We start from the raw sequence: 13,041 nt of genomic DNA on the forward strand, positions 1-13,041 counted from the left end.
TTTCTAAATTACATTTCAGTACAGTACATATTTGTGATGTTTTGTTTTGTAATGCTGTGTTCTCTATATTTGATAATGTCATAAAACTTTCCAAATTAGTTATGTTTGTCTTTCACTCCTCAAAGTGTTGCTGTGCTTTGACTTCTGTGCTCTGCTCATCATTTTCTCAACTTCTTAATTTTGCAGCTCTCCTCATTTCTTCGTTAGTAGCCCTGAGCTTCATCTTATTTTAAAATGGAGTTGATGTTGCTTGTAGTACATAGAAGGATGTTGCCAAAAAATAGTTCCTGCTCTATTCTTGACAAACGCCACTTCTCTGCACAATCCAAATAATTGGCTGCTTTCTAATTCCTCTGTTTTCGCAATATAAGATACTCTGTGCTGCTGTACATTTAGGACTTTCTGATGAAGTGCTTATGCCCAAAAGGCCGATTTCTCCTGCTCCTCGGATGCGGTCTGACCTGCTGTGCTTTTCCAGCACCACACTCTCGACTCTGATCTCCAGCAATGCAGTCCTCACTTTCTTTCGTTTAAGACTTTATGTCTATTAGCCTTGTATGATTCTGTTTTCGGTTTGCTTCCCATCCTTAACCTTTTGGCGTCATGCAAGGCTGCAGGGAATGATGTTTTGAAGATGTAAAAGGGGAAAGATCTTTGTAAAACGAACTTGATGTGGACATGGGTGTTCTCATGTAAAAGGAGAATGGGGCAAGTTATGTAAAGGTACCTGAGCAGAAGAGAAAAGAACATAGATGAAAATAGATTGTGACAGGTATGAGGATTGAGAAATGAAGGAGACAGGAAATGTCAGTTAAATGATCATCATTTTGACAAGAGGGCAGAGCACATCATTCTGGACATTGTGGCAGAGAAGGGTCAGCATGGAGAAAATGAGGCCTCAAATTCATGAGACCTGTTTCCTACAAAGGCAAGCAATAACAGATAGTTGGATAATTAAAAGGCCATGCTACACATTTGTAGGGCTGGAACTTGCTATTTCTTTAGTGTAATATTGCTCTAAATTGTTTAGTACTGAAAGCCAAAAGCATAGAATTTAAATTCAGTATAACTGGCCTTCACATTGTATTTCCCTCTGGTAGTACCATGAACATTAACTGAAACTTGAAATGATTGAGAACACCCACAGTTCTAGCTTTAATATATTAACATTAATTAAAATACAATCAATACCATTCTTCTCTAGTAAACTAGTAGCTGCCCCTATTAATACTTTTTGATTTTAAAAAAGAATAACAAAGGAATAACTTCAAGATCTGTCTTTTGGTCTCTCTGGTTCTGTAACAGTGATGCATTGGTTAATGGAATTAAAATGTTTGTTATTTAAAACTTATTTTCACAATTTTAATTGTAAGTTTTTGTGCAGTTAACTTATTCAACATGCTGCTATATTCCAAGATGTTAAAATTTTGTGCCTTTAACTTTCACTATTTATGCAACGACAGCATTTTTAAAATTATTTATGATGCTTTGTTTTCATCAACAGTCGGCTGTTACCAGATTGGGACGCTGGATTGATTTTAAGAATGATTATAAAACCCTGTATCCTTCATTCATGGAATCTGTTTGGTAAGTATTGCTTTAAAATTAAACCTACAAGTTCAGTATCTTAAACATGCAAGAATTTATGTCAGAGGAACAAAGAAAAGCTGTTCCGGTTAACTGATGGTACAACTAATTGAGGATACGATTTAAGGTCTTGGGCAAGAAATGCAGAGTGGGTGGTCAGAGATCTTTTTTATGCAATGAGTACAACAGCTCGGGGTTGGTTGCCATCTGGGGTGATGATAGAGGAGACAATTAATGTTTTCACAAAGAAATTGGATGGACATTTTGAGAAAAATAATCCAGTAAGGCTATAGGATTGCAATGAGTGAGTTACACTGATTGAATTGCTCTACAGAAAACTATCAAGGACTTGATGGGTTGAATGGCTTCCTGTGTGTTGCGGCTTCACCGAGTTCTGACAGTTTTCAAAAAAATCTTACACTCAGGAAAATTTATGAGCTTGTGGTCTGCAGACATCTATTTATTTGAGGTTCTTCTGCAATAAAATAGCCAGTGTTTTACCCTTATGCACAATAGCTTTTGAAATAAAAATCAGGCCTGAGGCGGTTGAAGGTGGTGGGCAAGATGGCTTGATGCACTATTGTGGTACTAGCAGCTGTTTAAAGGTGGTATCTTTACATCTGACTGCATCAGACAATGATGTAGCTACTGCCTCCTGCCCAGTTCCATTTGTCAGATTGTCCATCTCCAGCCTGCTGGGCAACAACCAGTCAAGTTGTGTGTGATTCTGCCAAGAACAGAGATTGGAGAGAGAGGGTCACCACCACCGCCTGCCCCTTTGCTAGATTGTGTAAAATCCTGGCCATTGGATTAATTGCTCTGCCTGACTTCTATTTCATTGATGATAAGCAAATATGTGTGAGGATGGATTTATAGAGTCAGTCATACAACACAGAAACAGACCCTTTGATCCAACTCGTCCAGCCGACCAATTTCCCAAACTAAACTGGTCCCACTTGCCTGTTTGCCCATATTTCTTTAAACTTTTCCTATTCATGTACCTGTCCAAATCGCTTTTAAATATTGTAGAAAGAAAGATGGGAGAGAACTCAGCAAGATGGTGCTTTTCCCCTCACAAGCTGCTTTGGTAAAAACTGGCAGTTTTAAGTTACTAGAATCTTTTATATATTCTAATAATTCAGAGCCCTAGCCTAGAGTTTTTCTTTGAGTGAGTGCATACAATTGCTGGGTTAGCAAGTGTTAAATCCTCAGTTTGTGTAAACCTTACTTAAATTGTAATGTGTAGTTTGCCCAAAGAGCAATCAACAGTTGTTAAATTCAATACATTGAGAAAGCAGCCAAGTTAAGAGCCACCCGAAACTGGAGCCTCATTTGCTAAGTGAGCTAGGTCCTTTTTATTTGGAACTTATTAAAGTATTCAACTAGTGGGACTTAGAACAGAATGCAGGAGTTCAGCACCTCCAGGAGTGTGACTTCAAGCAGAATGCAGGATTTAAACATCTCAAGGATTTCAGTGGAGTAAGGGGAGGGATGTTTGGTTTTTGCCTCAACAGTTGAGCAGCCGAGTATTTCTAGCCTTATTGAAAATAAGTTCTTGATGAATCAAATAGCTCGGGTTATATGCAGGGCTTTAACTAATTAGCAAGGGGAGGAGGGAAGTGAAGGCTTGCACATCAAAGGGTATGATGACATTCCATTGCAGCTATTTTGACAATCATACCCAGAGTGAGGCAGGAAGGGACAGAGTGCAATAGCATTGAAAATGAAGCAGCAAATGGATTCTAAGGGGAAAAAAATGTAATCAGAAAAATTAATGTCTCTAGAAAGTACATAATATCCTGAATAAAATAAATGCATTAATGGCACCCTTAATGGTTGAGGGTCTGTGTTATACCCACTCCAGAGGAATGATTACAGGGTGATCACAGCTGTAACTGAATATTAAGGGATATGTGACCTTTTGAAAGGATGGGGTTCATGGGATTCAAGATACCAGCAATCCAACAGGTCTGCCTTGCTGAACTCAGCAAGATGGTGCTTTTCCCCTCACAAGCTGCTTTGGTAAAAACGGGCAGTTTTAAGTTACTAGAATCTTTTATATATTCTTCTTAGCAATTAGAGAAGATGACTTAAGGTAAAGGACAGCGTGGATCGCAACAAGCAGGACACTCCCTGCAGCAACGGACACACCCACGGCTACAGCGTCAACCTCCATGGAAGCCCTGCTGCTCTTACCTACTCAGCAGAGTCTGGCTTCGAACTTCATCAAACGTCGAGTCAGCGATGGAGTAGACCCGGACCAGGCTGGAACTGATCTCAGCCGTGCTGCAAAAGGGCAGCATCTTGGGCAGCATGTGGAGGAGGTCGATTGGCGGATTGCGGCATTGGAGACTGCAGCCAACTCCTCGGCAGGATAGATCCAGGCCCTGGAGAAGCAGGGACTGGCCTTAGTGGAGTAGGTCGGCTACCTCGAAAATAGAGGACGGAGGAAGAATAACCGTGTTATTGGGATGCCAGAGTGGGAAGAAGGGGATCAGCCAGTCAGCTTTTGGGATGGGAAGCGGAGATGGGCTGAGTGCAGATCGAGCGAGCTCACTGGATCAAGGTGCACAGGCCCGGGTTGGAACAGTGCCCCCGCCCGTTCTAGTGTGATTCCAGTCCTACAGAGACAAGCAAAGGTATTGGAAACTTCCAGAACACCAGGGAAGGATTCACGGGCCCTGATTTACAAGGGAATCGAAGATTATGTTTCTTCGGGACTTTTCTGCGGCTGTGGTCCGTAAGAGGAAGACCTTTGATGAAGTAAAGTAGAGGTTGAGGCATCTGGAAGTTTAGTACTCTGTAAGGTACCCGGCAGTGTTACATTTCAGCCACGGAGCATCCATGTATGTCTTTGATTCGTTGGAAAAGGCAAAGGACGTTTTGGATACTTTAAAATCGACTGACTGGTTCAAGCAATATAGACAACAATGGTTACTTTTTTTTCTGTTGTTTGCTTCATTCGTCTGGTTTTGACCCTTTAATATGTTTCTTTTTCTCTTCCCTTCTTGCTTTTCTGAGATTTGGGAAGCGTTGTCGGAATTTTTTTTTTGGTTTGATTTTTACCAAATGTATGGGTGGGATGGGTGAAATGTCCACTTTTAACTTCTTTGTTTGAAACATTTATATACTATTTACTTTTTGTTTGCCTGGGTTTGAGATGCAGCTTCAGCTGGAAGGAGCCATCAAGGAGTGCCCCCTATGGGCAAGGGGACAAGTCTCCTATTATGTGTTTTTTGTATTGGTTTATTGTAGGTGTAGTTTTTAGAAGTCTTGTTTTTGTAGTTTCTGCAGTTGTGTTTTTTGGACTCGATCAGTCTTTCAATGTTTCCTTTCGTCGCATTGTGAGTTGGGTTCCTCCTCTCGGGGGTTCATGGGCTGTTTCAGATGGCTATGGTTAGTTGCTCATTTAAGTGGTGCACCTGGACTATTAAAGGGAGTCACTCAATCATTATGAGAAAGAAAGTACTTTCACGTCTTAGAAAGGAGAGGGCTGATGTCGCTCTGATGCAAGAAGCCCACCTTGATGACAAGGAGCATCTGAAGTTGCAGCAGGGGAGGGTTTGTCCATGTGTTCTTTTCGTCTTTTAACTCTAAAAACAGGGGAATGATGATATTCGTTCAGAAGCATCTCCCATTTCAGTTGTTAGATCAAATTAAGGATAAATATGGGCGGTTTGTGATCCTCAAAGCTTTAATACAGGGTGAGGCGTATGGTATTCTGAATGTTTATTGCCCTTCAGCACACCCCCTTAAATTTTTAACAGATACGCTTTCTAGGCTGGTGGCCCTTGGAGCGCATTGTGCGATTATAAGGGGGACACTTTAATTGTCTCATGGGTCCCACAGTGGACATGATGACTTGGCGTCTCCTGGGCACCTCCCTGCAATCTAAACAACTGGTGGGCTTGAGTGGGGAGTTGGGATTGGTGGATGTATGGAGATGCCTTCATCCAGGTAGGGACTTTACCTTTTTCTCCAATCCGCACAAAGATTGATCTGTTTCTTGCTCCATCTGTTATTTTTGATTCGGTGTTGTCATGTAAAATTGGGAACCTAGCCGTTTCTGATCATGCAGCAGTGTACAGGGGAACCTCAATTATCTGAATGAGATGGGCGGGTACTATTTTGTTTGGATAATTGATTATTCGGTTAATCAATTAAATGCCTTTCCTCTGGGGCTCGGATATTTTAAATTCTGCTCCCCGTTCAGGAGACTGCAAAAGCACACAGCGCATGAGCCCCTGCCCCTGGCCAACACCACCACCACCACCACCCCCACCCCCCCCGCCCCGCCCCCAACAGTCCACATCTTCCCGCCTCCCCAACAACGCCCACCACCCCACCCCCAACTATACAACGCCACTCTCCCCGGCCAACTCTGCCCCACTCCTGCCCCGAAACCATCCACTTCTCCCCTCCACCCCCCAACCCCATCTAACACTGCTCTCTCCCCACACTCCACCCCATCCAACCGTCCAACGGCTGCCCCCCGCCTGCCTCCCCATTGTGGTTCAAAACTGCTTTCTGGGGCAGCCAGACTGGACACCAACAGTAAGACTGCTGCTGCTGCCTGTGTGGGGTAAGTCTCCAAATAGCTCACGCGCACACACAGCCACACACAATTTAACTGCAACTTTTTGACAGGTTCCAGCTCTGCCCTGTACAGGACAATATTGGTTAGATTATCTGGGTGGGAGGTTAGGGTACACCCCTCTGTAGAACTCCAGGGAAAGTGTGGGGAAAGAGGGGTCTGGAGGTCAGTCATTTGGAGACTTTGTCTTTGATGTAGTGTTTCCATCCGTACCTTGATCTCCTTTGCATAATTGGTATTCGGATAATCGAGGTTCCTCTGTATTTGAAGGTTAATGCCAGGGGTAATAAGGTAGGTTTGCTGCATTGGCACATGCTCCCTTTTCACCTGAAGCACAGTAAGCTTCGTGCAGACCCATCTCGCTGCTAAACTCAGATTTTAAAATTCTGTCTAAGACACGCACTGAGGTTGGAGAAGGTGTTGCCCTCTATTGTAAAGGAGGATCAGACAGGTTTTAAAGGCTGGAGAGTACTGAACATGGTCCAGGTATGCCAACAAAGTTCGATTCCGGGCTTGGTGGTCTCCCTAGATGTGGAGAAGGCATTTGACCGGTAGAATGGCCATACCATTTTTATATTCTGCACCGGTTTGGTCTTGGTGGGGTCTTTGCCTGATGGGTGAAAGTGCTATATCGTGATCCTATGGCAACGGTCCTTACTCATGTCATAAGATCTGATAATTTCAGTATTGGTAGAGGCAGCCAAAAGGTTGTCTCCTCTCACCACCGTTGTTTACGTTGGTGTTTGAGCCGCTGGTTGAGACTATTCGGAGGGACCCCAATATACTCGTCCCAGAGGTGGGGGCGGGGTGCATAAGATCACCCTTCATGCAGATGATGTTCTCCTTTTCCTCTCAAACCCAAAAATGTCTGTGCCTTGTTTAATACAATGTATTAATTTATTTGGTTCTTTCTCGGGGTATAAGATTAATTATGTGAAGTTGGAGGCCATGCCTGTGGGGGTCTTGGGGGAGTATCCAGTCTCGAAGGTGAAATCTGATTCCCTTTCAGGTGGTGGTAGGGAGGAGATTTTTTGTATCTCGGCAATTTCATTATTTCTGGCTTTGACCAATTATACAAGGCTAATTTTGTGCAATTGTTTGAGAAAATAAGGCGGGTCCTTCAGCGTTGGGAGGTTCTTCCAATATCTTGGTTGGGTTGAATAGCTCTTATGAAAATGAATGTTCTTGCTCTCTTATATCCTGCGCGAATGCTCCCACTGATGTTGCCTAGACAAACGTTGCAGTGATGTAACAGTTGGCTTGATTCTTTTATTTTGTGTCACAGGTGGCCTCTCATTAAGCTTGCCAAATTACTACTTCTCCAGGGAATGGGGGGGGGGTAAACTTGCCAGATGTTTAGAGATATCAAATAAGCTCCCTATTATCCTTTGTGAATGATTGATTGAAGTTGTGAGGATCCGAGGCTGGATATTAAGGTCTACAAGGCAAAATGTCTCCTTATTAATTTGTTATATATGAATAAGATGAGGACAGTCACGGTGTGTTATCGGAACCCAATTGTCGTCAATACAGTTAAAACGTGGAGAATGATGCGACAAAGGGAGGGCAAATTATGTAAAACCTCCTTTTTCACCCCCATAGTAGGAATACCAGGATTTCAGCCAGGATTGATGGATTCTGGTTTTAGGCTGTGGGCATCCAGGGGAGTCTCTTGTTTGGGAGACGTATTTGAGGGGGAAGTCATGATGTCTTTTGATCAGTAGAGTCGCAAATATGAACTACCCAGCATGGACCTCTTCCATTATTTTCAGTTCACAGACTTTATCCGAAAAAAGACCACGCTGTTGATTGATCATAATAGGTCTGATGTAGAAAGGAGAATGCTTAGACAACAGGTCCTCTCTCGATTACCACCCTTTACCATTGACTGGGAGGTGGCGCCTTGAAAGATATTGAATGGCTCTATGGTTTCTGGGTGCAAGAATTGGGAGTGGAGATCTCTTCAGAAGTATGGGAGGACATTTTGGAGAACATGAGGAAGATCTCGATTTGTAATAGAACACAGCTTATGCAGTTGAATGTTCTTCACAGGGTCTATTTGGCCCCAGAGTGGCTTGCAAAATCTAAAAAAAAGGAGCATCTTCAAAGTGCCCCAAGTGCAAAATAGGTATTGGCACTCTTACCTATTGTTTGTGGTCATGCCACAAGCTTTGCAAGTACTGGTGCGCAAGTCAAGGTAGATCCAGTAAGTCTTCTCTTGGGCCTGCCAATCCTGCCTGCTTTAGATGAGCATGGGAAGAAGCTGTTTAATATTCTTACTTATTGCGTGAAGAAGAACATTCTGATGAGTTAGATCTCTATTGGGATGGCATAGGTTAGTTATGGGACATATCCCCCTAGACTTCCTTACAAGTATGGTGCACCAGAAAACGGAACTTTTTTAGAAGATGCGGCAGCCCTTTCTGAACTATATTGAAGCAGACTTGTCGGCTATATTAACTATGGCCTTTGTTTAGCCACAAGACCTAGTCTGAAGAGCTGGGTGCCCTGAGAGGAAGAATCCCAAATAAATATGGGTATGGTACCTGATGCTCCCGCTGATGCGGAGCTCTAGTGGGTTCTGCTGCGTGGTATAATTAATTTAGTTTAATTTAATTTGTTTAGTTACTAATTGAATTGTGGTATGGGTAGTTTTTAAAATTTGTTTTGTAAAGTAGAATAGTAGTTAGTTTATCATTGTTGTTGTTATGCTCATTGTTTTCTTTATGATTTTATTTTTGTAAAGAATAAAAATATTTCTCAATGTAAAAACAAAAAGGGCAGACAGGAAAAGAAGGTAATATAGCAACTTTGTTAGTACATTAGTAAAAAATGATGTTGAATTGGATAATGTAGAATCTGTGGATGGAAGTAAGAAATAACAAAAGGAAGATGATGTAAGTGGAGTAGTCTTTTGACAGTACCTGTTCTGTAGGACAGAAGGTAATGAGAGAGTTAAAAAGGAAGTACATTTAGTCAGGCGTAAATTTAATCTTCACTTTGTCATACAGCACAGAAACAGATAATTCAGTCCAACCAGTTCATGCTGAGCAGAATCCCAAACTAAACTAGTCCCACCTGTCTGCTCCTAGCCCTTATCCCTCTCTCCCTTTCCTATTCACATATCTATGCAAATGTCTTTTAAATGTTGTAATAGTACCCGCATCCACCTCTTCCTCAGGAAGTTCATTCCACACATAAACCACCCTGTGTGTAAAACATTTACCTCTTGTCTTTTTTAAATCTCTCTCCTCTCCCCTTAAAAATGTGCCCCCTACTCTTGAAATTCCACATCTTAGGGAAAAGATAACTTCTATCAACTCATCTTTTATTTTATAAACATTCATCAGGTCACCTCTCCACCTCCTACGCTCCAGTGAAAAAAGTTTCAACCTATAATTTCCTTATAACTCGCACCTTCCATACCTGGCAACTTCCTGGTAGATCTCTTCTGAACCCTCTCTAGCTTGATAATATCCTTCCTATAACTGGGTGACCAGAACTGGACACAGTATTCCAGAAGAGCCTTCACACCCCTCATTCAAACTCTTCTCCCTCCTGCCATCTGGAAGTTACTGGAAATCTCTCAATGCCAGACTGTGCAATAGTTTCTTCCCCCAAGCCATCAGGCACCTATGATTGGACTCTTTTTTTTTCCATCTGAAATTCTTTGCGTGACTTCGAATTGCTGCTAGAACAATGTCTATTAATTATGATTCTTTGATTACACTGTAATTTGCGTGCTTTGCAGTTCTTATGCACTTTATGCTTCCCTTTATAAGATTGTGTAGTTTGTGCTGTCCATGGTCCTGGAGGAACACTGTCTAGTTTATTTTCCTGTATCAGTTGTATATGGTAGAAATGACAAATAAAATTTACTCTGCTTTAAGAGACCTCACCAATGTCCTTTACTACCTCAATATAACATCCCAACTCTTATACTCAAAGGTATGAGCAATGAAAGCAAGCATGCCAAATGCCTTTTTAACCACCCTGTTTATATGTGATGCAAACTTGAAAGAATTATGTATTTGCACCCCTAGATCCCTCTGTTCCACATAAATTGTGAAAATCAAATTTGCAGAGGTAGGCAAAAGGAAGTACTCATAAAGTGGATTCAGGATAATTTCCTAAAGCAATATGTTGTAGATCCAATGAGGGATCAGGCTATTTGGATCTGGTAATGTGTAATAAAGCACATGTCCTCAGGATACAAGATTCCTTTATGAACAATGACCATAACATAGAAGAATTTGACACTTAGTTTGAGAGTGAGAAATTTGGGTTAAAAGGAACAATGCTAAAATTAGGTGAGGATAATTACATCAGAATGGGTGCACAGTTTGCTAGAATGGTCTGAGGAAGAGGTTTAACAGAGAAGGCAGTTGAGAAATAATAGCTGACATGTTTTTAAAAAAAGAAATTTCTGACGCATAGCCAAGATATATCCCAGTAAAGAAGAACATTTCTAGAAAGGGTTGAAACCAATTATGGGTAAACAAGGAAGTTAATTATCAAATTGAAAGAGAAAATCTGCGATGTGGCAAATCACTGGATTGAGAAAGCTAAAAGTCACCAAATGATTAAAACAATAATAGAAAACTAATGCAACATAAAAAAAGACAGTAAGAACATCGTTAAATATATAAAAAGGAAGAGAGAGACAACATTATCAACCCCATAAAGAATGAAGCTGTGGAAATAATAACAGGGACCTGGGAAATGGTGGAGGAATTGAACAAATATTTTACGTAAGTCTACATCATAGAAGATACTAATAATATTAAATAAACATTGAAATATTCAAGGGGCCAAAGTGGGGCAGGAAATAAATGCAATAACTGTTGCAAAAAATGTAGTGGGGAACTAGTGGTGCTAAAGGCCAAGAGGTCCCTTGGATCTCATGGGGTGCTACCTCGGATTTTAGAGGTAGTGAATGTAGTGGTGGTATTCCTCCAAGAATACTTTGATTCTACAAAAGTACTGGAGGATTGACAAACTGCCCATTCAAAAAGGAAAGACAAAAAGAAACATAACTTCAAACCGATTAGTTTAACATCAATTACTGGGAAATGTCAGAGTCTATTATAAAGGATATAATAGCAGAGCATTGACAAAAACACAATAATCAGGCAGAGTCATCATGACATAGAACATAGAAAAATACAGTGCAGTACAGGCCCTTTGGCCCTCGATGTTGCGCCGATCCAAGCCCACCTAACCTACACTAGCCCACTATCCTTCATATGCCTATCCAATGTCCATAAAGAGGGAGAGTTCACCACTGCTACTGGCAGGGCATTCCATGAACTCACGACTCACTGAGTAAAGAATCTACCCTAACATCTGTCCTATACCTACCACCCCTTAATTTAAAGCTATGCTCCCTCATAATAGCTGACTCCATAGTCAGACATGTCTGACTAATTTATTACAGACTTTTGAGGAGGCAACAAGCAGGGTAGATAATGGGGAACCTATATTTTGACTTCCAAAAGGCATTTATAAGGTACCACACATAGCTATTAAGGTAAGAGCCTGTGGTATTGAAGGTAGACTATTATAATGGATAGAGGATTGGCTAACTAAGTGTGTTGGGGCTATTTTCAGGGTGGCAACTTGTAATTAGTGAAGTGTCACAGGGATCAGTGCTAGGCCTGCAATTATTTCCAATATGTATTAGTGACTTAGTTGAGGAAAGTGAGTGTAGTGCGTCAAGTTTGCAGATGACACAAAAATAGTTGAGAAGGCAAGTAGTGAGGATGGCATAAGATGTTTTCAGAGGGATATAGTCAGTGGGCAATAACTTGGCAAATAAAATGTAATGTGGGAAAATGTGAAGTTATGCACTTGGACAGGCGGAATAGTATTTAAATGGAGAAAGACTACAGAAAGCTGTAGCACAAAGGGATTTGGGAGGGTGATCTTGCATGAATCCCCCCAAAAAAAGTAGCATATAAGTTGAGCAGGTTTTAGCAATGCCAAATGGAAAGTTAGCCTTTATTTCAAAGAGAATTATGTGGAGTTTGCACATTCTCCCAGTGTCTACGTGGGTTTCCTCCAGGTGCTCTGATTTCCTCCCACAATCCAAAGATGTGCAGGTTAGTTGAATTGGCCATGCTAAATTACCCAGTGTTCAGAGATGTTTAGGTCAGGTGCATTAGTCGGGGTAAATATAGGGTAGGGGAAAGGATCTGGGTGGTTTATTGTTCGGAGGATCGGTGTGGACTTGTTGGGCCGAAGGGCCTGTTTCCACACTTTAAGGATTTTATGAAAAAAGGGAGATTTTGCTACGACTCTGCAATGCACTGATGAGACCAGAACAGGAGTACTGTAAACGGTTTTTGTTACCTTTATCTGAGGAAAGATATACTAGCATTGGAGGCAGTCCAGGGAAGGTTCATTAGGTCAATCCCATAAGTGGAGGATTTTCTTTTGAGGAGACGTTGAATAAGTTGGACTTGTACTCATTAGAGTTTGGGAGGAGAACTTATTGAAACATACAAGATTTTTAAGGGACTTGGCAAGGGGATGTAGAGAAGTTGTTTCCATTTGTGAAAGAGTTTAGGACTAGAGGGCATAATCTCAAAGTAAGGGACATCCAGTTAGAACAGAGATGAAAAGTTTATTGTCTGCGGTTAATGCATGGAATACTTAACAATTCAGCCTCAAGAGCCCTCTATGGTAAAGTATGTTCAGGACTGAGATTGACAGATCTTTGATCATTACAAGAATCAATAGTAATGCAGATAAAGCAGGAAAGTGAAATTGAGGACTATAAGATCAGTCATTGTCTCATAAAATGGCAGAGCAGATCTGATTGGCTGAATGGCCTAGTTATGGTCCGCTTCTTTGGGTAA

The 13,041-nt window shown here is 41.4% G+C and overlaps 1 protein-coding gene across 4 annotated transcripts in view; it reads left to right on the forward strand.

Annotated features, from left to right (window-relative positions):
* Window positions 1-13,041, forward strand: part of iars1 (isoleucyl-tRNA synthetase 1) — a 186,242-nt gene that overhangs the window by 17,789 nt on the left and 155,412 nt on the right. For all 4 annotated transcript variants that reach the window (XM_043707895.2, XM_043707896.2, XM_043707897.2 and 1 more), the window contains one exon: window positions 1,505-1,587. In XM_043707895.2, the coding sequence (XP_043563830.2) occupies window positions 1,505-1,587 (83 nt within the window). The remainder of the gene's footprint in view (window positions 1-1,504; window positions 1,588-13,041) is intronic.

Source organism: Chiloscyllium plagiosum, unplaced genomic scaffold, assembly GCF_037043375.1.
Source record: "Chiloscyllium plagiosum isolate Xiang-an unplaced genomic scaffold, Cpla_swu_hap1 HiC_scaffold_14, whole genome shotgun sequence".
Lineage (NCBI taxonomy): Eukaryota > Metazoa > Chordata > Chondrichthyes > Orectolobiformes > Hemiscylliidae > Chiloscyllium > Chiloscyllium plagiosum.